The sequence below is a fragment of the Salmo trutta genome, chromosome 26 (genome assembly GCF_901001165.1).
Source record: "Salmo trutta chromosome 26, fSalTru1.1, whole genome shotgun sequence".
NCBI classification, from domain to species: Eukaryota; Metazoa; Chordata; class Actinopteri; order Salmoniformes; family Salmonidae; genus Salmo; species Salmo trutta.
The window spans coordinates 821,924-847,260 of NC_042982.1; the positions used below are offsets into that span (position 1 = coordinate 821,924).

At 41.6% G+C, this 25,337-nt stretch overlaps 2 protein-coding genes across 3 annotated transcripts; both read left to right on the top strand.

Annotated features, from left to right (window-relative positions):
- The first annotated feature begins 91 nt into the window (after positions 1-91).
- On the top strand, positions 92-13,989 carry parlb (presenilin associated, rhomboid-like b). Its single transcript, XM_029714288.1, has 10 exons — positions 92-432; positions 3,831-4,050; positions 4,242-4,382; positions 5,083-5,131; positions 6,026-6,121; positions 6,635-6,784; positions 6,891-6,961; positions 7,040-7,141; positions 12,310-12,407; positions 12,894-13,989. The coding sequence occupies exons 1-10, from the start codon at positions 362-364 to the stop codon at positions 13,015-13,017; spliced, it is 1,122 nt and encodes a 373-aa protein (XP_029570148.1). The 5' UTR covers positions 92-361; the 3' UTR covers positions 13,018-13,989.
- Positions 13,990-14,085: 96 nt separating this feature from the next.
- LOC115162852 (claudin-15-like) lies at positions 14,086-24,953 on the top strand. 2 transcript variants are annotated; one of them, XM_029714290.1, is made up of 6 exons: positions 14,086-15,441; positions 18,249-18,491; positions 23,633-23,797; positions 23,932-24,013; positions 24,208-24,321; positions 24,638-24,953. In XM_029714290.1, exons 2-6 carry the CDS (start codon positions 18,275-18,277, stop codon positions 24,732-24,734), a joined length of 675 nt encoding a protein of 224 aa, XP_029570150.1. In that variant the 5' UTR covers positions 14,086-15,441; positions 18,249-18,274; the 3' UTR covers positions 24,735-24,953. The 2 variants fall into 2 exon arrangements, with proteins under 2 accessions (XP_029570150.1, XP_029570149.1); XM_029714289.1 differs by lacking the exons at positions 14,086-15,441; positions 18,249-18,491 and adding an exon at positions 22,645-22,947.
- The last annotated feature ends 384 nt before the right edge of the window (positions 24,954-25,337 follow it).

Here is a 25,337-nt window from a genome sequence, read left to right on the forward strand (position 1 = left end):
ACTCCATACCCGGTATCTTATTCGGCCGCTATACAACTTTGTATGCGTTGTTTGTTGGGAACCTTGTTATTTACGACGTTTTTGGAACTGATTCCTGTTGGAAAGTTCCACAAATTATACCCACCCGTTCTGTGGTCATGGTTACAAGGGATCCAGCTTTTCGTCAAATGTAACTTTTCGTAGCAGGTTTGGATAATTAACGTAGCACGTTAGCTAAAATGCAAAAATATTCAACTTTTGACGTAAATTTGATAAAAACGGGATACCTTCTAGCCATATGACCCAGTTATGTTTGGCTGTTTTCGACTGTTGACCCGGTAGCGAATGTAGGAGGGGTCATTCGGGTTACCCGCTCACGAACATGGCGTGGAGGGGTTGCGTTTTAAGATGGACTAGACCTGACATCATTAGTACAGCAACAAGAGGAAACAGGTATGGTGTACGGAATGCATTTTGCCCATGGCTGAGATCTTGACCACTGATGTATGTATTGTCAGTCTAGAAATGATATCTAAAACTCAGCTAGCGGAGAGCCAACTACTGTAGGTTATCATGATGATGAACAGCCGATCACGTTGAGATATGTTGCTAGTGGTGCCGCAGTCCGCTAGTCCTTGCAACCACAGTTGAAGTAATATCGGTGGCTGCTTGTTACTTCAGTATTTCCATTGAATTATTGTTTGATTAGTTGGACTTCTTCTGTGCCATGTAACTAGCTATCTTTTGGGAGCTCCCAAAAGTCCTTTGTTGTTTTACAAATTCTGCCGTGTAAATATGAAATAATGAATTTACAGTTAGCACAGTGTTTCTTAATCCTGGTCCTGTGCAATGCTTGAAAAAGTACCCAATTGTCACACTTGAGTAAAAGTAAAGATGCCTTAGATAACTTGCCTTAATAGAAAGTTACTCAAGTAAAAGTGAGTTACCCAGTAAAATACTACTTGAGTAAAAGTATTTGGTTATAAATACAGTGCATTCTGGAATTATTCAGACGCCCCGATATTTTTTCCTGAAATGTTGTTAAATTACAGCCTTATTCTAAAATGGATTAAATAAAACAAATCATCAAGCAGGTTTTTAGAAATGTTTGCAAATGTATGAAAAAATATAAAACAGAAATACCTTTTATTTACATAAATATTCAGAACTTTTGCTATGGGACTCGAAATTGAGCTCAGGTGCATCCTGTTTCCATTGATTATCTTTGAGCTGTTTCTACAACTTGATTATAGTCCACTTATGGTAAATTCAATTGATTGGACGTGATTTGGAAAGGTACAGACCTGTCTATATAAGGTCCCACAATTGACAGTGCATGTCAGTGCAAAAACCAAGCCATGAGGTTGAAGGAATTGTCTATAGAGCTCTGAGACAGGATTGTGTTTGCACAGATCTGGGCAAGGGTACCAAACATTTATTTTCGCATTGAAGGTCCCCAAGAACACAAAGACCACAAAGGCCTCCATCATTCTTAAATGGGAGAAGTTTGGAACCACCAATCAATCAAATGTTTTACATCAGCCGATGTCACACAGTTCTGTACAGAAACCCAGCCTGAAACCCCAAACAGCAAGCAATGCAGATGTAGAAGCACGATGGCTAGGAAAAACTCCCTAGAAAGGCCAGAACCTAGGAAGAAACTTAGAGCGGAACCAGGCTCTGAGGGGTGGCCAGTCCTCTTCTAGCTGTGCTGGGTGGAGATTATAACAAAACATGGCCAAGATGATCAGCAGGGTCAGATGATGATGATAATAATAATCACAGTGGTTGTAGAGGGTGCAACAGGTCAGCACCTCAGGAGTAAATGTCAGTTGACTTTTCATAGCCGATCATTCAGCGTTAGATACAGCAGGTGCGGTAGAGAGAGAGTCCAAAACAGCAGGTCAGGGACATGGTAGCACGTCCAGTGCACAGGGCAGGGTTCCATAGCCCTGACTGGCTACCAAGACTCTTCCTAGAGCTGGCCATCCGGCCAAACTGGGCAATCGGGGGAGAAGGGCCTTGGTCAGGTAGGTGACCAAGAACCCGGTGATCACTCTGACAGAGCTCCAGAATTTCTCTGTGGAGATGGGAGAACCTTCCAGAAGGACAACCATCTCTGCAGCACTCCACCAATCAGGCCTTTATGGTAGAGTGGCCAGACGGAAGCCACTCCTCAGTAAAAGCACATAACAGCCCGCTTGGAGTTTGCCAAAAGGCACCTAGCGGACTCTCAGACCATGAGAAACGAGATTCTCTGGTCCGATGATACCAAGATTGAACTCTTTGGCCAAGATTGAACTCTTTGGCTTGAACTCAGTGTCACTTCTGGAGGAAACCTGGCACCATCCCTACGGTGAAGCATGGTGGTGGCAGCATGGGATGTTTTTCAGCGGCAGGGACTGGGAAACTAGTCAGGATCGAGGGAAAGATGAACTGAGCAAAGTACAGAGAGATCCTTGATGAAAACCTGCTCCAAAGGTCTCAGGACCTCAGACTGGGGCAGAGGTTCACCTTCCAACAGTACAACGACCCTAAGCACACAGCCAATAGAATATAGGAGTGGCTTCGGGACAAGTCTCAATGTCCTTGAGTGGCCCAGCCAGAGCCCAGACTTGAACCCAATCGAACATCTCTGGAGAGACCTGACAATAGCTGTGCAGCGACGCTCCCCATCCAACCTGACAGCTTGAGAAGATCTGCAGAGAAGAATGGGAGAAACTCCCCAAATACAGGTGTGCCAAGCTTGTAGCGTCATACCCAAGAAGACTTGAGGCTGTAATTGCTGCCAAAGTTGCTTCAACAAAGTACTGAGTAAAGGGTCTGAATACTTATGTAAATGTTATATTTAATTAATTTATTTTAATTTTTGCTCTGTCATTATGGGCTATTGTGTGTAGATTGAGGGAAATTTTAAAAAGTGTCTAAATTCTTTCCAAATGCACTGTATACTTAAGTATCAAAAGTAAATGTAATTGCTAAAATATTCTTAAGTATAAATCATTTCAAATTCCTTATTAAGCAAAGCAAACGGCACCATTTTATTGTTTTAAAAATTTACGGATAGCCAGGGGTACACTCGGACATCATTTGCAAACGATGCATTTGTGTTTAGTGAGTCTGCCAGATAAGAGGCTGGGATGACCACATGTTCTCTTGATAAGTGCGTGAAATTGACAATTTTCCTGTCCTTCTAAGCATTCAACATGTAACAAGTACTTTTGGGTATAAGGGGAAATGTATGGAGTAAAAAGTACATTATTTTCTTTAGGAATGTTGTAAGTAAAAAATGACTTAAGTAAAAATACTTTAAAGTACTACTTAATTACTCTACACCACTAGTCCTGGGGACCAAAAGGGTTGCACATTTTTGTTTTTGCCCTAGCACTACACACCTGGGGTGTGTTCATTAGCAGCAACAGTAGCAAAACGTTTAACACTGCAGAAGGTTTTGCAACAGAAAAGGTTTTGCAAAGAACTAGTTACTATCGGACAAAATTCAGTTAGGTCCGTCCCTCCCCGATCCCTTTGCTTATGTTTGCCTCCCTTTGGTTCCTAGTTAATACACCCCGGATTCCACTTATCACTCATTATCAAACCTTTTATTAGTGGAATTAGGTAGCGCTAGGGCAATAACAATAACTCCACTCCCCAGGACGAAAAAACACTGATTAAGCAGATGCTCTTATCCAGAGTAACTTAGTCAGTAAGTTCCTCCCTCTACTTTCAAAATCACTTCTCTTTTCTTTAGAAGGAGGATTGAAACCATTTCTCCTTTTACTCAGATGTTATAGCTAACTAATTGACCAATCATCTAGCTCTTACTCTTCCCTGTTTATGCTTTTTCCTAGATTCACCCTCAACACTCAACAGAGATGTAGCTTCAGGAAAGCAGCGAAGGAGACAAAGACCAAGAAGGGGGTCATAGAGGAGACAGGGCCCTCACACACAGAGCCCAGTGAAAGGCTCATCCACAAGAGGGGTGCATCTCCCCCCGTGGAGCCCTCAGTGGCATACGCACACCCCAGGAGCTTTGGCAGACTGGTCAAGCCCCTGGTGTTCACAATAGGGGTAGGTTTTTAGGTCTTTCTTTAACTAAACAAACACTACTCGATAAGCTATACTACAACACAGTACAATATAACTGCATTACCTGTTACACACTGAACAGCTATTACTGTTGCAGTCACAGAGACCTCAATACGTCTATTGGCAAATTCAGCACAGCACTGACGGAATAAGGGGGACTAACACTATGATAGTTTACAGCCTGTTCATTTGGCACAGCGGCCATCTGGCAGTATGAGTCACTAAAGTCCCGGGTCCAGAGCTACTTTGACGAGGAACGGGCCAACTGGCTGGAGAAACTACGGCCGCAGAAACAGGGGGATCTTCGCAAACGGGTGAGATGAAGGATGGGTCAAAACATGCATGATACTGGGTTGATCCTTTTTTCATATTTTTTATACCATGCCCCATTATTTTGTAATCATCTTGATTGATACATTATACTGGACATTTTTTATTTTGCTGTCGCAGTACCCGGCCTCTCCCCACAACATACACATACAGTACAACAGGCTGGGAGCAGCAGAGGGTCCCTGGAACAGGGGTTAGGGGTTATAGTCTCTCCCCCATTTGAAACTGAATGGGATATGAGGGTTGCGAGGAGCAATTCTTCCGGTGATTATTGGACGAATTATGATTTTGCGGGGCTGGGATCTTTCAAGTTTCATAAGGAAAAGGGTTGATTTGGCCCAAGTTGTGGACTTTGCCACTCATACTAGGCCAAATATCTCAATGCCCCCCCCAGGTTTGCTAGGCCAAATATCGCAATGCTCCCCCTCTCTTTTCTTGCTGAACTGTCATCACACTGATGTCTTAGGGAGTTGATTCCCTATGCTGGGTTGTGTTCATTACTACACACAACAGAAAATGTTTTAAAACATTTTGCAACAGAAAACTAAAATGTACGTTCCTTATTGGACCAGGTTGTCTCTCCTTGTTTCAGTCAGTTTTATTTTGTTCAGTGCCTAATGAACACAACCCAGGTTTCACTACATTTGTGGCTGTTTTTTTAGACCGGTTCTGTTTCTGTTACAGATCAACCAGTGGTGGAACAGCTTGAGTGAGGGACAACGTACTGTTACAGGTTAGTCTGTACTGAAGCCCATAATGTTTTTTCATGTCCTCTCGATAGAAACTAGTTGATACAGATATTTGGAGATGATGATTCTCACTTTCACTACTACCCTCTCTATCTTAAGATAATTTATCTTGGCCAGGTCGCAATTGTAAATGAGAACTTGTTCTCAACTTGCCTACCTGGTTAAATAAAGGTGAAATAAAAAAATAATAATATATACTTTTTGTCTGTACGAGACAGAAATGTACCCAAACACTTCAAATCACACATTACCGTAATTTCCGGACTATAAGCCGCAACTTTTTTCCCACGCTTTGATCCTCGCGGCTTAAACAATGACGCGGCTAATATATGGATTTTTCCCCGCTTTCAAATATATTTTATTTTTTAAAAACACATTCCGTGACGTGCTCAGTTTTTTGGCGGCATGAAGCTTTCATTAGACCAATGAAATTGCCGAACGGGTTAAGGTCAAACAACTTTTTTGTTTACTGTTTAGATTAAATCGAGTGCTCTCAAACTTCCCATCATTCTGATTACGGTAGTCATTTTGTCACCCTCATCATGGCAAAGACACGGTTCATTTGTTTCAATGTACCGGTAGGCACCTGCGGCTTATAGACGTGCGTCTTATTTATGTTCAAAATAATAATTTGTAAAAAATTTAGTGGGTGCGGCTTATATTCAGGTGCGCTCAATAGTCCGGAAATTACGGTATGTTGGAAAGGCTGGGGCAGAGGGCAGCCGCAGTACAGCACCCAATGTGCAGTTTAGGTTCCTTGCTCAAGGGAACATCCTGCCATCTTTTTCCACCCGTCAGCACCTCCCCCCATCTTTCATTATCGACTAATCTCTCATCGCTCATTCATTGTCTTTTTCTACTCCTATCCTCTCTCTCAGGGATCATAGCTGCTAATGCCGTGGTGTTTTGCTGTTGGAGAGTGCCATCCCTCCAGCGCTCTATGATCAAATACTTCACATCCAACCCTGCCTCCAGTGAGTAGGGGAAACTGCCCTATCGTATCATGACAAATACACATATAACTTGATCTTTGCCTCAGGAAGTGTTAATAGTAATAAGTGTCAGGATTAGGGCCCTGAGTTTTTCTTCACCTGACCAGGGAAATCTGGAGCCCTTGTTATAGGCTATAGTTTTCCCTGGTCAGGTCACATGGTCAGGCAAAACTAGAGGCCCTAATCATGGCACTTTATTACTATTAACACTGACAGAGATCCAGTTTATTTGACATGTATATTAAAAAAATCTTACCTAAGCTCTTACAGTAAAAACGGCATAAAAATAAATAAAATGTAACAAATATACAGTCTCTATAGACCGATTATAATCTGAAAAGACTTGTCCAATAGGAAATAGTGCACACAGTAGCAAACCCTAGCGAAACGTTTTGCAATGAAAATATTTCTTATAGGAAATATTATTGTAGATCCCTCCCCGTTCCTATTGGACACTTCCCTGATCTCCTCCTCCTGTCTGTACCCTACCCACAGAAACCCTGTGTTTCCCCATGCTCCTGTCCACTTTCAGCCACTACTCCTTCTTCCACATGGCGGCCAACATGTATGTCCTCTGGAGCTTCTCCTCCAGCATCGTCTCCATGCTAGGCAGGGAGCAGTTCATGGCTGTCTACGTGTCTGCAGGTACCAGCACGTGTGTGAGAGACAAACGGCAGAATGTAATAGACAGATTACTAATCCTGAAAGTACAGATTTATTTTCAGATAAATAATAATTTTCTCATTGCAAGGTGTTATCTCTACGATGTTCAGCTATGTGTGTAAGACAGCCAGCGGGCGCTTAGGTCCCTCTCTTGGAGCGGTAAGCACTAACATTTTAGACTCCCTTCGGAATTCCCCTTTACTTACTGTTTCTGACATCACTTCCTGTCCTCTCCAGTCAGGAGCCATCATGACAGTCTTGGCTGCCGTCTGTACCAAAATGCCAGAGGCTAAGCTGGCAATCATCTTCCTCCCGATGTATGCTTTCTCTGCAGGCAATGTGAGTGTAATTGTTTATGTGAATGTAATTGTTTATGGTTCATTGAACAAGCACGGGAAACAGTGTTTAAACCCTTTACAATGACGATCTGTGAAGTTATTTGGATTTTTACGAATTCTTTGAAAGACAGGGTCCTGAAAAGGGGACGTTTCTTTTTTTGCTGAGTTTATATACATAACTTATTTTCTCGTGGCTCTCTTGCCCCTCTGCAGCAGCAATATGTTTGGAACATTGAATCGCAATAAAATCATAAGTAGTTAACCTGTGCTTGGTCGGCTCACACTACGACTATTTTCCTATCTACAGTGGAATTCGGAAGTTTACATACACCTTAGCCAAATGCATTTTAACTCAGTTTTTCACAATTCCTGACATTTAATACTAGTCGTAGGTCAGTTAGGATCACCACTTTATTTTAAGAATGTGAAATGTCAGAATAATAGTAGAGAATTATTTATTTCAGCTTTTTATTTCTTTCATCACATTCCCAGTGGGTCAGAAGTTTACATAGTCGTGGCCAAAAGTTTTGAGAATGACACAAATATGAATTTTCACAAAGTTTGCTGTTTCAGTGTCTTTAGATATTTTTGTCAGATGTTACTATGAAATACTGAAGTATAATTACAAGCATTTCATAAGTGTCAAGGATTGTATTGACAATTACATGAAGTTGATGCAAAGAGTCACTATTTGCAGTGTTGACCCTTCTTTTTCAAGACCTCTGCAATCCGCCCTGGCATGCTGTCAATTAACTTCTGGGCCACATCCTGACTGATGGCAGCCCTTTCTTGCATAATCAATGCTTGGAGTTTGTCAGAATGTGTGGGTTTTTGTTTGTCCACCCACCTCTTGAGGATTGAGCACAAATTCAATGGGATTAAGGTCTGGGGAGTTTCCTGGCCATGGACCCAAAATGTCGATGTTTTGTTCCCCGAGCCACTTAGTTATCACTTTTGCCTTATGGCAAGAGGCTCCATTATGCTGGAAAAGGCATTGTTTGTCACCAAACTGTTCCTGGATGGTTGGGAGAAGTTGCTCTCAGAGGATGTGTTGGTGCCATTCTTTGTTCATGGCTGTGTTCTTAGGTAACATTGTGAGTGAGCCCACTCCTTTGGCTGAGAAGCAACCCCACACATGAATGGTCTCAGGATGCTTTACTGTTCTTCTCCGGACAAGCTTTTTTCTGGATGCCCCAAACAATCGGAAAGGGGATTCATCATAGAAAATGACTTTACCCCAGTTCTCAGCAGTCCAATCCCTGTACCTTTTGCAGAATATCAGTCTGTGCCTGATGTTTTTCCTGGAGAGAAGTGGCTTCTTTGCTGCCCTTCTTGACACCAGGCCATCCTCCGAAAGTCTTCGCCTCACTGTGCGTGCAGATGCACTCACACCTGCCTGCTGCCATTCCTGAGCAAGCTCTGTACTGGTGGTGCCCCGATCCCGCAGCTGAATCAACTTTTCTGGACTTTCTTGGGCGCCCTGAAGCCTTCTTCACAACAATTAAACCGCTCTCCTTGAAGTTCTTGATGATCCGATAAATGGTTGATTTAGGTGCAATCTTACTGGCAGCAATATCCTCGCCTCTGAAGCCCTTTTTGTGCAAAGCAATGATGACAGCACGTGTTTCCATGCAGGTAACCATGATTGACTGAGGAAGAACAATGATTCCAACCACCACCCTCCTTTTGAAGCTTCCAGTCTGTTATTCGAACTCAATCAGCATGACAGAGTGATCTCCAGCCTTATCCTTGTCAACACTCACACCTGTGTTAACGAGAGAATCACTGACATGATGTCAGCTGGTCCTTTTGTGGCAGGGCTGAAATGCAGTGGAAATGTTTTTGGGGGTTCATTTGCATGGCAAAGAGGGACTTTGCAATTCATCTGATCACTCTTCATAAAATTATGGAGTATATGCAAATTGTCATCATACAAACTGAGGCAGCAGACTTTGAACATTTTATATTTGTGTCATTATCAACAATTTTGGCTCAACTCAATTAGTATTTGGTAGCATTGCCTTTGAATTGTTTAACGTGGGTCAAATGTTTTGGGTAGCCTTTCCTCCTGACAGAGCTGGTGTAACGGAGTCAGGTTTGTAGGCCTTGCTCACACACACTTTTTCAGTTCTTCTCACAAATTTTCTATAGGATTGAGGTCAGGGCTTTGTGATGGCGACTCCAGTACCTTAACTTTCTTGTCCTTAAGCCATTTTGCCACAACTTTTTAAAGTATGTTTGGGGTCATTGTCCATTTGGAAGACCCATTTACGACCAAGCTTTAACTTTCTGGCTGATGTCTTGAGGTGTTGCTTCAATATATCCACATCATTTTCCTCCTCATGACGCCATCTATTTTGTGAAGTGCGCCAGTCCCTCCTGCAGCAAAGCACCCCCACGATGCTGCCACCCCTGTGCTTCACGGTTGGGATGGTGTTCTTCGGCTTGCAAGCATCCCCTTTTATCCTTCAAACATAACAATGGTCATTATGGCCAAACAGTTCTATTTTTGTTTCATCAGACCAGAGGACATTTCTCCAAAAAGTACGATCTTTGTACCCATGTGCAGTTGCAAAACGTAGTCTGGCTTTTTTTATGGCGGTTTTGGAGCAGTGGCTTCTTCCTTGCTGAGCAGCCTTTCAGGTTATGTCAATTAGGGTTCGTTTTACTGTGGATATAGATGCTTTTGTACCTGTTTCCTCCAGCATATTCACAAGGTCCTTTGCTGTTCTGGGATTGATTTGCACTTTTCGCACCAAAGTACGTTCATCTCTAGGAAGGCGTCTCCTTCCTGAGCGGTATGACAGCTGCGTGGTCCCGTGGTGTTTATACTTGCGTTCTATTGTTTGTACAGATGAACGTGGTACCTTCAGGCGTTTGGAAATTGCTCCCAAGGATGAACCAGACTTGTGTAGGTCTACAATTCTTTTTCTGAGGTCTTGGCTGATTTGTTTTGATTTTCCCATGATGTCAAGCAAAGAGGCACTGAGTTTGAAGGTAGGCCTTGAAATACATCCACAGGTACACCTCCAATTGACTCAAATGATGTCAATTAGCCTGTCAGAAGCTTCTAAAGCCATGACATCATTTTCTGGAATTTTCCAAGCTGTTTAAAGGCACAGTCAACTTAGTGTATGAAAACTTCTGACCCACTGGAATTGTGATACAGTGAATTCTAAGTCTGTAAATAATTGTTGGAAAAATGACTTGTCATGCACAAAGTAGATGTCCTAACCGACTTGCCAAAACTATAGTTTGTTAACAAGAAATGTATGGAATGGTTGAAAAACGAGTTTTAATTACTCCAACCTAAGTGTATGTAAACATCCGACTTCAACTGTATGCCATATATTGCAATTCGATACTGGTTTTATGTCGATTCGATGTTCCAAACATATTGCTGCTGCAGAAGGGCAAGAGAGCCATGAGAAAATAAGTTTTGATCAGTCATGTAAATAAAAGTGCTGAAATCATAGGAGTGCTGGTTCCCTATTTAAAAAGATGGAGAACAAGCTATGAAGGAAAAATACTGGAATTTTGGTACAGGAAACTAATTAATTAAAAAATTGAAATTGCGATATTGAGCTATACTTAACGAAAATATAAATGCAACATGTAAAGTGTTGGTCCCATGTTTCATGAGCTGAAATAAAAGGTCCAGAAATGTTCCATACGCACAAAAAGCTTATTTCTCTCATTTTGTGCAAATTTGTTTACATCCCTGTTAGTGAGCATTTCTCCTTTGCCAAGTTAATCCATTCACCTGACAGGTGTAGCAGATCAAGAAGCTGATTAAACAGCATGATCATTTCACAGGTGCACCTTCTGCTCGGGACAAATAAATATAATTTTATGTTCATTTCTCTACCATAAACCGCCTCCAACGTAAATTTTGAGAATTTGACAGTACGTTCAACCGGCCTCACAACCGCAGACCACGTGTGACTATGCCAGCCCAGGACCTCCACATTTGGCTTCTTCACCTGCGAGATCTTTTGAGACCAGCCACCCAAACAGCTGATCAAACTGAGGAGTATTTCTGTCTCTATTAAAGCCCTTTTGTGGGGAAAAACTCATTCTTAATGGCTGGGCCTGGCTCCCCAGTGGGTGGGCCTGGCTCCCAAGTGATGCCCTCCTAAGCCCACCGATGGCTGCGCCCCTGCCCATTCATGTGAATCCATTGATTAGGGGCTAATGAATTTATTTCAACTGACTGATTTCCTTATATAAACTGTAACTCGGTGAAATTATTGCATATTGCGTTTATATTTTTGTTCAGTATATATCTATTTTTTCCCCCTCATCACTAGAGTGTACATGTGTACAGTTCAGGAGAAGGGTACAGAATCAGAATGTAGTCACAAACTGTCCTTCGATGTGCATGTTTACAATTACCATTCTGGCATCACAACGTATGCATTTTGCACCCATTTTTATGCTACTTGGGGATTTAGTATTGTTGGTATTTCAGATTTTTGTTACGATGTGTGTTGGTATGTCTGATTTGGTATGTGTTTTGACAATTAGGATTTGGTCTTATTGTGGCTTTTGTGAAATGCCTTTAGTAGGGTGTCTTATGTGACCCGTGTCTTATGTGATAATCAGCCACCTAGCTACCAGCAACCAGTCATTTTCAAATAAAGGAGGAGACACCAGAGCTAGAGAGCTAGTGACCAGAGTTCGAACATTTCCCAAGTTTATGCAAATTTCAGCAACGCTGCCGCCTGATAGCCAATCGGGAGAGGGCAGCTCTTGCAAGCAAGCTTTGACATTGACTAACAACAAAATTGCCATCAAGCATGCTGTTTGAAGGATGCACACACCAGGAGAGCTCTCAAGGACTTGGATCATTGATTCTTGGCAAAAGAGTAATTTAAATAATCCCAAATAAATAAATAAAAATGCCTTTTTGTGAATTAACACTCGCACTTGACTTTTTTTTTTCTCCCCCTTAGTAGCTCTGACTTTGCTGATAGCTACTTCATTGAGGAAAATATACTTACTATGACTGTGATATGTGCTTGTGCCTCCTAGCTATCTTAAGATGAATGCACTGTAAATCGCTCTGGATTAGCATGTCTGCTAAATGACTAAAATGTAAGTGTCACTCTAGGAAATTATTTGCTGTCCTGTTTATTCACACCATCCTTTTTCTCTTCTCCTGTCCAGGCATTGAAAGCCATAGTAGCTATGGACACAGCAGGCCTAGTTTTAGGATGGCGGTACTTCGACCACGCGGCCCATCTAGGTGGAGCTATTTTTGGCATGTAAGTCTCACTCTGTTCAGCTAGGTGGAAAACTTTTTGGCATGCAAGTCAGCTTCAAGTCCATCTGTCTGTCTGCTCTCACTCACTTATTCAATTACTCTCTCACAAACTCATCCCCATTAAAATGACTGTTTCACAGGGCAACAACAAAACATCTCAACATCTAGTCAAGCTAGCTGTCTTTTGACCATCTTCTCCACAATACCCCGGCTTTGACAATTTTTGTTTGGGGGTCACTTAATCCTCTACCCCCATCCCTCCCCCTCAAAACTGCTCCAGGGGCACCACTCTTCTTCTCTTACCATGTGCTGCTCCCAACCTATCGTGTACATGTGTGGTATTGGATTGGGTACTACGACAGCCAGAAATTGACAAATTAAGATATGTTATTTTATTCTCGTTTAAGCTCTGTCATTCTACCTCTCTTCCTATCTCTATATGTTCCTCACCTATTTTTTTCTCTCTCTCTGATTTATTTTTTTGTAGCTGGTACATCATGTATGGCCATGAGCTGATATGGAAGAATCGCGAGCCTCTAGTAAAGGTGTGGCACGACCTTAGGACGAAGGGTCCTGGTGGGGGAGGAAACGGTGGCAGCGGCCCCCTGTAGAGCGCTCTGGATTGGGTGAATGCATATGAATGGACTGGCCTTGTTAATTTATACATAAATTAACAGATGACAATAGATCGTCAATAGTAGGTCTTCCCTGTGGCTCAGTTGGTAGAGCATGGTGTTTGCAACACCAGCATAGTGTGTGCAACACCAGGGTTGTGGGTTCGATTCCCACGGGGGGCCAGTACAAAATACAAAAATATATATATATATTAAAAAAATAACAAATGAAATGTATGCATTCACTACTGTAAGTTGCTCTGGATAAGAGCGTCTGCTAAATGTCTAAAATGTAAAAATATAGTATCAACAGCCTTGCTGGCCGCACAAACCAAAGCCCAACTCTCCATTTACCCCACACACACAAGCTCTATGTTTGTCTCTCAAACTCACACATGTAAATGCCATCTGTATTCAGTGCTCTCTCTCACTAACTTATACACACACACTACAAAATAATGCAGGGCTTTTGTGATAATCATGCTTGTATGTGTTTGTGAGAGAAGAGAGGACACAATGAGGACATATTGTGAATACAGGCCCTAGTGTAACTCAACAAAGCGTTGATCTAGAATTAGTTTAACCTTTTTACATCATAATCAGTAAGATTATATGTGAATACGGACCCAGGAGCCTACAGGTCGTCATCATCTCCCCAAATGCTGAGGTGGAGGCCTAAACCCTAAGATACGAAAACCACACGGTCACGAAACCCCTCCTACTGTCAGTACAGGGGATGGCGAGGGAGCTATAGTGTCAAAACCAATGATATCACATCTGCACGTGCTTTTATACGATGATACATGTGTATATGTCTATTTTCAAGAGCACTCATTATTCACTGGTCCCTGCAAAGAGCAGGTGTTCATGTTTTGTAGACTCAGTGTGTGTGTGTACAGGAATATTTGTTGTAGATTAAAGAGAACCATTTAGTTTATTTGATTCAAATAAAATGTGTATTTGTCTTGAGTTCCAGGCTATAGCTCTGCTGTGATTTCTTTCCATATGTACAGTATTTACCATGTAGGATTGTATTTACTATTTCACTAAAAGAGTCTCATGTCTATCAAACTGAGAAAGGTGATGGACTTTGCTCCCTCTTCAGTCCTTCACCAGTAAACCATTAACTAAGCCATAAAACTATACATCTTTTCAGTAGCAGGAATGAAATACAGGCTTTGTACCCCTGAATCACTGTTGTCACCTGGATACAGGAAGGATGTCACTCACACCTTTATCAGAAGTCATGTGCCCTTTTTGTTTTTAAACAAGATGTCATTGTTTCATGATGTCATATTATTCATTTGAATTGAGCTTTTTAAGCATTTTGGGCATCAATTGTCATCTGGGCTTCATTCTAGCTTTGGTGCTGGCGGGTTAAGATATTGATGGAACATGGAAAAAATTAAATGACAAACGTCCACAAACGGTCATTGCGGAAAAGCCAGAGACTGTGTCTGATAAGGGTTGTAGATGAAGAGAGGAAGTCTTATCTCATTTCCTCTTTCTCTTGACTCTTCCCCGTTGTGATACTTGGAAAAAAAGAATGAGAACGGCCGTTGTTTATGCTGCCGTCAGAGTCAAAACAGTATTTTGCAAATTATAACTGCTGTCTTTTTCTCAGAATGAGATTCTCCTTTAAATCTGCTTCCATGATGTCCCCTATAAAAGGGAACAGGGTGCTTACTTTAGACTAGGGTGCAAAGGGCTCTGGTCAAAAGTAGTGCACTATATGTATGTAGGGAATAGGGTTCCATTTGCGACGCACCCTAAGTCATTTTGTCCGTAACTCTATCATTGTGTCCTTAATTGTGTATCACAGGGTTTGGTTCAATTCCATTTAAATTCAGTAAAAAGTTAAGAATTAAAAAGGTTGCATTTATTTTTGGTGTGAATTTCACTTCACTTGATGGAAATGGAAATTAACCGTGATGTATAATGTGATTGTGTGTTTGAAAAAGTGAGCAGTAGTTTCTCTGTGAGTTTTAGATGTTGCTTTTCAGTGTGTTTGTGCGTATGGGCTCTGGTCAAAAGTAGTGCACTATATAGGGAGTAGGGTGACGTTTGGGATGCACAACATTGAACCCACAGTGCAGATCTGGGGGCGAGTAATAGGCCACATGCAGAAGTGAACATCTGAGCTCATAGTGGGAGATTGTTTTGAAGGGTCATTGATCCACCCGATACCCAAATATCACCTCAGTAGGACCTCAGCCTCTGTTCCCCAAAATACTGTATCTTCTTTCAACTTACTTATTCCATAGCCCACCAGGGAAACAGACAACTGGTGTTAAACACCTGAATAGAACAAGTAGATAAAAACACAAACTACACTCAAACAACAGAGGGTACAAAATACCATTCAACAACACAGCAGACAGCAACAAAGACCGAAAGTTCAAGTCAAGCATCATAGAAACAGTAAGTAAATTGGTTTACTTTTCCATTTCTTTGTTTGAGAGGTTGGTTTATATAGTATACTCATCTGGATGGTGTAACAGTCTTAGCAAATAATTTAATTCCTTGGGATCAGATTAATCTAAACATTTAGATGGATTGTGTTTAATTGATCAACGTAATATGCGATTGGCAAAGGACATTTTGTATTGAACTGTTGTTTGTTTGGTATGATTTGCTAAAGTGAAAATGTTAATTGTTCCTTCCATTCAACCCCTTTACAACAGATGGATAAGTTCGTGACTTACAATACATTTCCCCTGAAGTACTGTTAGGTACGCACCAGGGAAGAAAGGCTCATAAAAATGGCTAGAACGGAGCGAATGGAATGGCATCAAACACATGGACACCATGTGTTTTTATTTGATACCATTCCACTTATACAACTCTAGCCACTACCATGAGCCCGTCCTCCCCAATTAAGGTGCCACCAACCTCCTGTGTACCACACTACCCACCTCGGAAATAAATGTCCCCATGACATCCTTTTTATGTTGTAAACTGGTTTTCTGGTTGAGAAGACGTAATCAGTTTACAACCATCTGATGTCTGTTACAACCAGGTAAATATATATTTTTCATGGCCAGATCAAGGTGTCATGGGAAGGACATACAGTGCCTTCAGAAAGTATTTATACCCCTTGACTTATTCCACATTTTGTTGTGTTACAGCCTGAATTCACAATGGATTAAATGGATGTTTGTTCTCAACCATCTACACACAATATCCCATAATGACAAAGTGAAAACATGAAATAAAGAAATATCTAATTTACATAAGTATTCACATCCTTCTATGATGACAATCCAAATTGAGCTTAGGTTCATCCAATTTGCTTTGATCATCCTTGAGATGTCACTACAACTTGGAGTCCACCTGTGGCCAATTCAATTGTTTGGACATGATATAGAAAGAAACACACCTGTCTATATAAGGTCCCACAGTTGACAGTGCATGTCAGAGCAAGAACTATACAATTTGTATTGTATTTATTATGGATCCCCATTAGATGCTACCAAGGCAGCAGCTACTCTACCTGGGGACCAGGCACAATTAAGGCAGTTATACCATTTTAAAAACATTGCAATACATTCACAACAGATTTCACAACACACTACCCTCAGGCCCCTTTGCCTTTGTGTTGCTTCCCCATCCCCGCTGTTCCATAAAGTGTATTTGTATCTGTTTTTTAAATCTGATTCTACTGCTTGCATCAGTTACCTGATGTGGAACAGAGTTCCATGTAGTCACTGCTCTATGGAGTACTGTGCGCCTCCCATAGTCTGTTCTGGACTGATTGTGAAGAGACCTCTGGTGGCATGTCTTGCTGGGAATGTATGGGTGTCTGAGCCATGTGCTAGTCATTTAAACAGACAGCTCTGTGCTTTCAACATGTCAATACCTCTCACAAATACAAGTAGTGATGAAGTCAATCTCTCCTCCACTTTGAGCCAGGAGAGATTGACATACATCTTATTGTTTGCTCTCTGTGTACATCCAAGGGCCAGCTGTGCTTCCCTGATCTGAGACAATTGCAATTTTCCTGAGTCCCTCTTTGTGGCACCTGACCACACGACTGAACAGTAGTCCAGGTGTTACAAAACTAGAGCCTGTAAAACCTGCCTTGTTGATAGTGCTGTTAAGAAGGTAGAGCTGTGCTTTATTATGGACAGACTTCTTATCTTAGCTACTGTTGTATCTACATGTTTTGACCATGACAGTTTACATAAAAGTGCTACATAAAACCGAATCGGGCCAGTCAGTCACAAATAGCATTGTATCTGGTCAAACACAATTTTCACCAAAACTTTATTAAGGGTTGGTAGCAGGCTGATTGGTCGGCTATTTGAGCCAGTGAAGGGGGCTTTACTATTCTTAGGCATCGGCATTACTTTTGCTTCCCTCCAGGCCTGAGGGCACACACTTTCTAGTAGGCTTATATTGAAGACATGGCAAATAGGAGTGGAAATATCATCCCCTATTATCTTATATATTATATAAGTAATTTTCCGTTCAAGTTGTCAGACCACGAAGTCCAAGAAACTGTCTGTAGATCTACGAGATAGAATTGTGATGACACATACAATACAGTATATCTGGGGAAGGGTATAAAACAATTTCTAGAGTGTTGAAAGTTTCCAAGAGCACAGTTGGCTCCATCATTGGGAAATGGAAAAATATGGAACTACCTAGACTCTGCCTAGAGCTGAGCAACCAGGCAAGAAGAACCTTGGTATGGGAGGTGACCAAGAACCCAATGACCACTCTTCCGAGTTCCTTGGTTGAGATGGGAGAACCTACCAGAAGGACAACAGTCTCTACAGCACTTCACCACTCCTGAGAAAAAGGCACATGACAGCACGCCTGCAGTTTGCAAAAAGGCACGTGAAAGACTGAGATCATAACGCAAAAGATGAGATAAAAAGTGCACTCTTTGGACTGAATAGAGTATTGTGTGTAGGGTGAGAGAAAAAAATATATTTAATCTCTTTTTAATTCAGGCTGCAACACAACAAAATGTGGAATAAGTCAAAGGGTATATGCACTGTATGTCGGTAGTTCAGATAAAGTATTTTCCTGGTTGCTAAAACCACGTTAACAAAACGTCTTTGTACAACCATCATACAACCTGACCATGATCGCATAAAATACATCATATTGACGACAGTGCAACCAGTTTTGCCTACTGGGATATAGCTAACACTACATTGTTTGTAGGTTAATAACTACTACATAACAAAAACATTTTATTTTGCCTTCTCTCTTCCAAGTAAATCAGGCAGCAGGACGGAACACTATGCTTTTAGCCTTCCAGGTCCTGGGTCTGTCTTTAGGGGTGATGGGCTGGTGTCTGGAGAACAGCTGCACTAGTTCCCATTCCTGGAGGGTCCACAGCCACTCTCAGGCTGTCACAACCAACAACTGGCAGTTGGAGGGCCTGTGGATGACCTGCGCAGCCACGTCTCTGGGCTCTGTGCAGTGCCAGAGATACAAGACTGTACTGGGGCTACCAGGTGAGAGACACATGCAGGGCTCAGTGCAATACTCACATGCAGTATTAAAGGGGCAATTTGTAGTTTAAACAAAAACATAATAGCTTTGATAAACAGCTGAGGAATGGTGTTGGAGAAATGTAACCACTTTCAAATTCAAAGAGAGACATGGATGCAAGGACTGACCATCCAAACTATAGTTTTAACCATATTCGAAAAAATCCTCATCAATCTATACAGAATACCCCTATAATGACAAAGCGAAAACAGTTTTATTTTATTTACATCAGTATTCAGACCCTTTGCTATGAGACTCGAAATTGAGCTCTGCTGCATCCTGTTTCCTACTGATCATCCTTGAGATTTTTCTACAACTTGATTGGAGTCTAACTGTGGTAAATTCAATTGATTGGACATGATTTGGAAAGGCACACACCTGTCTATATAAGGTCCAACAGTTGACAGTGCATGTCAGAGTAAAAACCAAGCCATGAGGTCGAAGGAATTGTCCGTAGAGCTCCGAGACAGGATTGTGTCGAGGCACAGATCTGGGGAGGGTACCAAAACATTTATGCAGCATTGAAGGTCCCCAAGAACACAGTGGCCTCCATCCTTCTTAAATGGAACAAGTTTGGAACCACCAAGACACTTCCTAGAGCTGGCCGCCCAGCCAAACTGAGCAATCGGGGGAGAAAGGCCTTGGTCAGGGAGGTGACCAAGAACCTGATAGTCACTCTAATAGAGCTCTAGAGTTCCTCTATGGAGATGGGAGAACCTACCGGAAGCAAAGCTATCTCTGCAGCACTCCACCAATCAGGCCTTTATGGTAGAGTGGCCAGACAGAAGCCACTCCTACGTAAAAGGAACATGGCAGCCCGCATGGAGTTTGCCAAAAGATTCTCTGTTCTGATGAAACCAAGATTGAACTCTTTGACCTGAATGCCAAGTGTCACATCTGTAGGAAACCTGGCACCATCCCTACGGTGAAGCATGGTGGTGGCAGAATCATGCTGTGGGGATGTTTTTCAGTGGCAGGGACTGGGAGACTAGTCAGGATCGAGGCAAAGATGAACAGAACAAAGTACATAGAGGTCCTTGATGCAAACCTGCTCCAGAGCGCTCCTTACTCCAGACTGGGGCTAAGGTTCATCTTGCAACAGGACAACGTCCCTAAGCACACAGCCAAGGCAACGCGGGAGTGGCCTGGGACAAATTTTTGAATGTCCTTGAGTGGTCCGGACTTGAACCCGATCGAACATGACTGGAAATACCTGAAAATAGCTGATCAGCACACTCCCCATTCATCCTGACAGAGCTTGAGAGGATCTGCAGAGAGGAATGGGAGAAACTCCCCAAATACAGTTGTGCCAAGCTTGAAGCGTCATAACCAAGGAAATTGTAGGCTGTAATCGCTGCCAAAGGTGCTTCAATTAAGTATTGAGTAAAGGGTCTGAATACTTATGTAAATGTAATTTAACCTTTTTATAATATAAATTAGCAAACATTTCTAAAAAACTTTTTTTGCTTTGTCATTATGGGGTATTTGTATATTGATGAGGGGGGAAAACTATTTTATCAACTTTAGAATAAGGTGTATGAATACTTCCTGAAGGCACTGTCGTGACTTTACTTTCATTAATATAATGACTGTTATTTATTTAATCAACCAACTATGTTTAATAGTTACCCGGTTAAATTAGTCATGTAACAATTAACTCATTAGGATTTGAAGCACCACAGAAGAGGTTGTTTAAAGAGTTATCATCTTGAATTAAACTTTAAATGTCTTTACCCATCACATCAATTAACAGTCATCTTAATAATCATTACCTCTTGTCATATCATCATTCTGAACAGTTGTAATCTCATCCATCTGCAAAAACCCTAGCCTTACTCATGATTCAGTACTACACAAATTGGTTTAATTATGTATTTACTAGCCAACTATATAATAACAGGATAACATACACACTTAATACATGAGACAAAGGTCCCTAGTGGACTTTTACAATATGGTGGCTTTTTACACAACAACATGGAGAGGGAGAGAGAGAGAAAAAGACACTCATCATCGATACTTTTCAGAACTATTCTCACATTTATCATATAGTTTGCACACGAACCGCTGCCCATTTGAAATAAGGAATCATGCGTACTATGGTGATTTGACAAGAGTAGTAGGATGATTTGAAGTGTTTGAGATATTTGACTCAGGACAGCTAATCAGCTGTACCAGTGATTGTCTGAGAGGGGAGTTTGTTTTACCCCTCGTGTTGCTTACAATTGGCTCATTTATCCCCCTCCTCTCCCCTGAAACTATTCCCCAGATCGTTACTGTAAATGAGAATGTGTTCTCAGTCAACTTACCTGGTAAAATAACGGTAAATAGTAATAATTCAGGATTCGGACCACGATGGACATGAGCTGCAGCTCGCCGTCTCTCTGGTCTAAAAGAAGGTGAGTTCATTTCTTCACCTCATGTTGAGGTTTGAAGTTCCAACCATTTCAAACATGTAGCTCTCGCCTCACGTTTCCTGGTCTCTGAGATTCAGCGTTTAAAACACTTTAGACTTGGGCTGCAACTCCCCATCTTTCCTGGTCTACTGTTCATTTCTGTGGGCAATCCTTTTATGCACTCTCGTCAAAAGGGGACGGTTCCGTCAGTCTGACATGCTCTCTGACCTCATTCAGGGCGTGGCTACTTACTATGAACAGTATATAGGAGATTATCTTATCCCTCCTAAAATCACATTCATATCTTAACAAAAATACTTTAATCATTTTCCATATTATATGCACAACATTGGATGGAAACTTGACAGATAAAGGGGATATACTTTCCAAGTTAAAGTATTTATTTTATACCAGTTTTAATGACATCACAAAATAAAAAACAATATGACATTAGTTTTCTATAGCTCCCCACTGACCAGTCCCCACATTCTTATGTTAGAAATATTGATCCAGTATTCAGTTTTGGACGTGTTAGAGTTTCGGCGGGAAAAGCTGTCTGTTAACAAAGACATTCCTTTGGTTGATACTAAAGGGGGAGAAAGAGCCCCCCTTCTCCTGTAATTTACAACAGGGTATAAACTGTCAAATATCTTCCTCGGATACCACATAGACATACTTCCTTCCCTGGTAGATGCCTCCAAGTTCCAAAATGAGGAGTGTGTATGCACGGATATTAGTTTGTAGACAAAAGCACTGTATAAACATTGCAAAGGCGCCTTCTGATTAATAAATTCCAGCCAACAGTGTGACCCTAGCAGTTAGATTAAAATCCTTAGACTCTGTAGGTTTACCTTTGTAAGATGAATGTGCTGCTTTGATAAGTGTCCATACAGCACAAATTAATCAAGAAACTGAGCAAAGATCTAAAGAAGTATTTGCGTTACAAAAGTATTGTGTAGTTGAGGCTGACATACTGTATCTGTTAAATAAATTGTAGTATGCCTGTAGTATGCCTTCTTTATTAGGACAGCCTCAGCAGGACTTTTTGAAGCTGTTCTCATAATGGACACTAGTACGGTAGTCTTTTTTAATTCCTTTCCAATGTGACTGACACTTTCAACTGGCTACCTCCGGACTGAAGAATGCATGCTATATGGTCTCAGTTTCAGGCCATGAAGGTAATAGGGGATGTACATCGCACAAGTATGTATCATTGTATCATCGCTCAGTCAATCATTGACAGTCACACTGACCTTGGTTTCCTTTCAGTGTGTGTGTGTGTGTGTGCCTCTATGACACTGCAACAGACTCCTAGATAACCACATGTTCATAAGAATGAAGAACTGTAGTCAGAACCGTAGTTACCTCACCACCAAAGGTCGGAGTACTTTCATTGTTACAGAGAGAGATTAAAAGAGTTTTGTCTAACCTGAAAATAATAGTGAGCATATTCTAAGGAGATACCAATGGCAAACTCCAATGGCAGGTATCTATTGTGAAACTCCTGATTTAATAGTTGAGAAAGTCAAACAGTGTCATTGCTTTCGATTAACCAATCTGTCATATTGTTTATCTCCTTAGACTACCGCTAAGCTCAAAACCCTTGTCACCATCACCTTATAGACTTAAGATCCCTGTGCTTGAAACAAGACAACAGACACCCAGCACATTGGACAACAAGCAGGAACATACGACAACTTACATATCTCGTGAGGCCATTTTCAATCATCCTGTGTGTCTGAGGGTTTCAACCTCAAGACTTTGGAAGCCTTTTCCTACACCTGTGTGTGTGGGCTCTGGGTGATCATGTCGACGGCAGTGGAACTAACTGGGTTTCTGTTGTGCATAGCAAGCTGGCTGCTCACAGGCTCCCCACTAGCCAATGACTACTGGAAGATGTCCTCAGTGTCTGGGAGTGTCATCGTATCCACACGCCAGTTCCAGAATCTATTTCACTCATGTGCCGAGAACAGCGCCGGCATTAGGAACTGCAAAGACTTTGAGCCTATGCTCGCTTTGCCTGGTAGGTTCTGGACTGACTGCTACTTCCAAACTAGACCAATAGATAATCTCCAAAACCTGTCCCAAACATTATTGGCAAATGAGTTTGACACCCCTTGTCAAAGGGAACTCTAATGGGAAAAGTTTCCCACTCCTCTGTCACTTGCCGACTCCCTCTTAAACAAATGGTTAATGTTATGCGATGCGATTTTGCTGTGTAAAGGTCAGTCAATAACATACAACAACCTTAACTAGTCCGCTTTGTTAGATTCCTGATGTTGCCAAATGTTTTAAGAATAAGAGGAACACAATCTGTCTTCATATTTTCAATGTAGTGTCTTTTCAGCAAACATGAATGATCCATGTATTGGTACAGTTCTGTATCTTAGACACATCCTACATCTGATTTAACGCCATTTGTTTGTGTGTTCTGTAGTTGACATACAGGAAGTTGATATAGGCATTTAGCGGTGTCTAACAATGAAAAAAGGCCACCAGTACTTGCTTGATAGCAGCGATTGAAGTCTGTTTCTGCTATGCCTTCTTTAGTGTGTGTGTGTGTGTGTGTGTTGTGAGACACGCAAGGGGATAGAGTTGAGCACATTTCCCTCCCCTTACCTTTAGTATTGACTCCAAGGCCCAGTCTGCTCAGGCCCTCTATCAATCCAATGTCTGTTGACTGGAACTCTGTTTCTTCCTGTCGTCAGGTTATATACAGGCATGTCGAGCCCTGATGATCATCGCTCTGCTCCTGGGTCTAGCGTCCATCATTGTGTCAGTGCTGGGGCTGAAATGCACAAAGATCGGCAGCACTTCTGAACAGGTCAAGGGCAAAATCACTCTGACCGGCGGCAGCTTGTTCATCTTATCAGGTGTGTCCCCAACTGCCAGCATCATCACCTGAGTACCAATCTCTCTCTCTCTTGCTTTCTCGCCCCTCTCCCCCACCCCACCGTCTCTCTTTCTTCTGCCGTTTATCAACCATTTCAATTTCCCTCTCCTACAGGTCTTTCCACCTTGACTGCTGTGTCATGGTACACTGCACGGGTGGTGCAGGAGTTCCATGATCCATTTTTTGCAGGAGTAAGGTGAATACACATCCCAAAAGCTGAAGATACTGCCTGGGAATTGGCATTCTAATTAGAGCCAGGAGTTTTTTCCGGTCAGGTCACATTGCTCAACCAATCAATTAACATCTTGTTCATAACAACCTTTTATTGAAGGGATCATTCTGATTTGGGTACACACACACATAAAGTTGATTCATTCTCTGTCCTTGTAGGTTTGAGCTGGGTACAGGTCTATACGTGGGCTGGGGAGCTGCCTGTCTGGCCATTCTAGGTGGGGTCATGCTCTGCTGTTCCTGTAAGAGAGGTCCATCAGCACCACCAACAGGGTGAGTAATTGCGCCCACAAAGTTGTGTCCCAAATTGCACATTAATCCCTGTATAGTGCAGTATAGGGCTCTGGTCAAAAGTGGTGCACTATATAGTCATTTGGGATGCAACCAAAGACACTTCCTACTCCCAAAGCTAACGCACAAGCTAACCATTATCGGTCTTGGTTGGGCAAAGAGAGGACAACGCTATCTCAGGTCTCCAGGCAGGTGATGGGCTAGCCAACACTAGTTAGCTAACGATTTCCCATCTGTTACATGAACTAGTCAAAGAAATCATTGTTGTCCAATCTATTGTACCCTGCTTGTCTTACAGGGGATTATCATACAACTACTCAAAAACAAGCCGTGAACAACAGATCTACAGGGCAGCACCTGTGTCAGAGTCGGGGAGTTCAAAAGCTTATGTTTAAAGCAGTTTCAAATGTTTTTTTTTGTTTTTAAATGTCATTGTTTGTTTGTCTGTTTCCATTTGTTACTTCGGTAAAGTGTAATTTTACTGGTTTGCATTTGCTGTTATATTTTAGTTGTTTTGTTTTTGTTGTCTTGAGTTGCGTGAGTCACTGTGAATATTAATGTAATGTTTATTACTTTGAAATGTATTGAAAATAAAACAATTTCTCTATTGATGATTATTGTTCTATTGATATTGGATATCCAAATTAATAGAAAATACAAGCTACGCCACAACTCCAAATTAATGGACAAGATACCCACTGGCCACAGACTTCTAATTCACATTGGTTCAACGTAATTTCATTGAAATGACGTGGAAACAACATTGATTCAATCAGTGTGTGCCCAATGGGTAAGTAGTGAATCCTTTGATCCTAAACTGACTATAGCCATATGTTCAAGTAATGTCTTGTGATTATTCAGCTCCCTGCTTGACATTTAATGAAAACAAATTGTGATATTCTGTTCTTTAACATTTCATCTGATATGTCTACAATGTGACTAACTTAGATACTTTGGTCAGAATCTGTTGTGCAAATCTACAGTTGGACTGCTTCAAA

Coding starts and splice junctions, on each gene's coding strand:
- LOC115162852 (XM_029714290.1), top strand. CDS start 18,275: ATGCTTTTAGCCTTCCAGGTCCTGGGTCTGTCTTTAGGGGTGATGGGC. Junction 23,798..23,931: donor CAGCTTGTTCATCTTATCAG/GTGTGTCCCCAA, acceptor CCTCTCCTACAG/GTCTTTCCACCTTGACTGCT. Junction 24,322..24,637: donor CCATCAGCACCACCAACAGG/GTGAGTAATTGC, acceptor CTTGTCTTACAG/GGGATTATCATACAACTACT.
- parlb (XM_029714288.1), top strand. CDS start 362: ATGGCGTGGAGGGGTTGCGTTTTAAGATGGACTAGACCTGACATCATT. Junction 4,051..4,241: donor CCCTGGTGTTCACAATAGGG/GTAGGTTTTTAG, acceptor ACACTATGATAG/TTTACAGCCTGTTCATTTGG. Junction 4,383..5,082: donor AGGGGGATCTTCGCAAACGG/GTGAGATGAAGG, acceptor TTTCTGTTACAG/ATCAACCAGTGGTGGAACAG.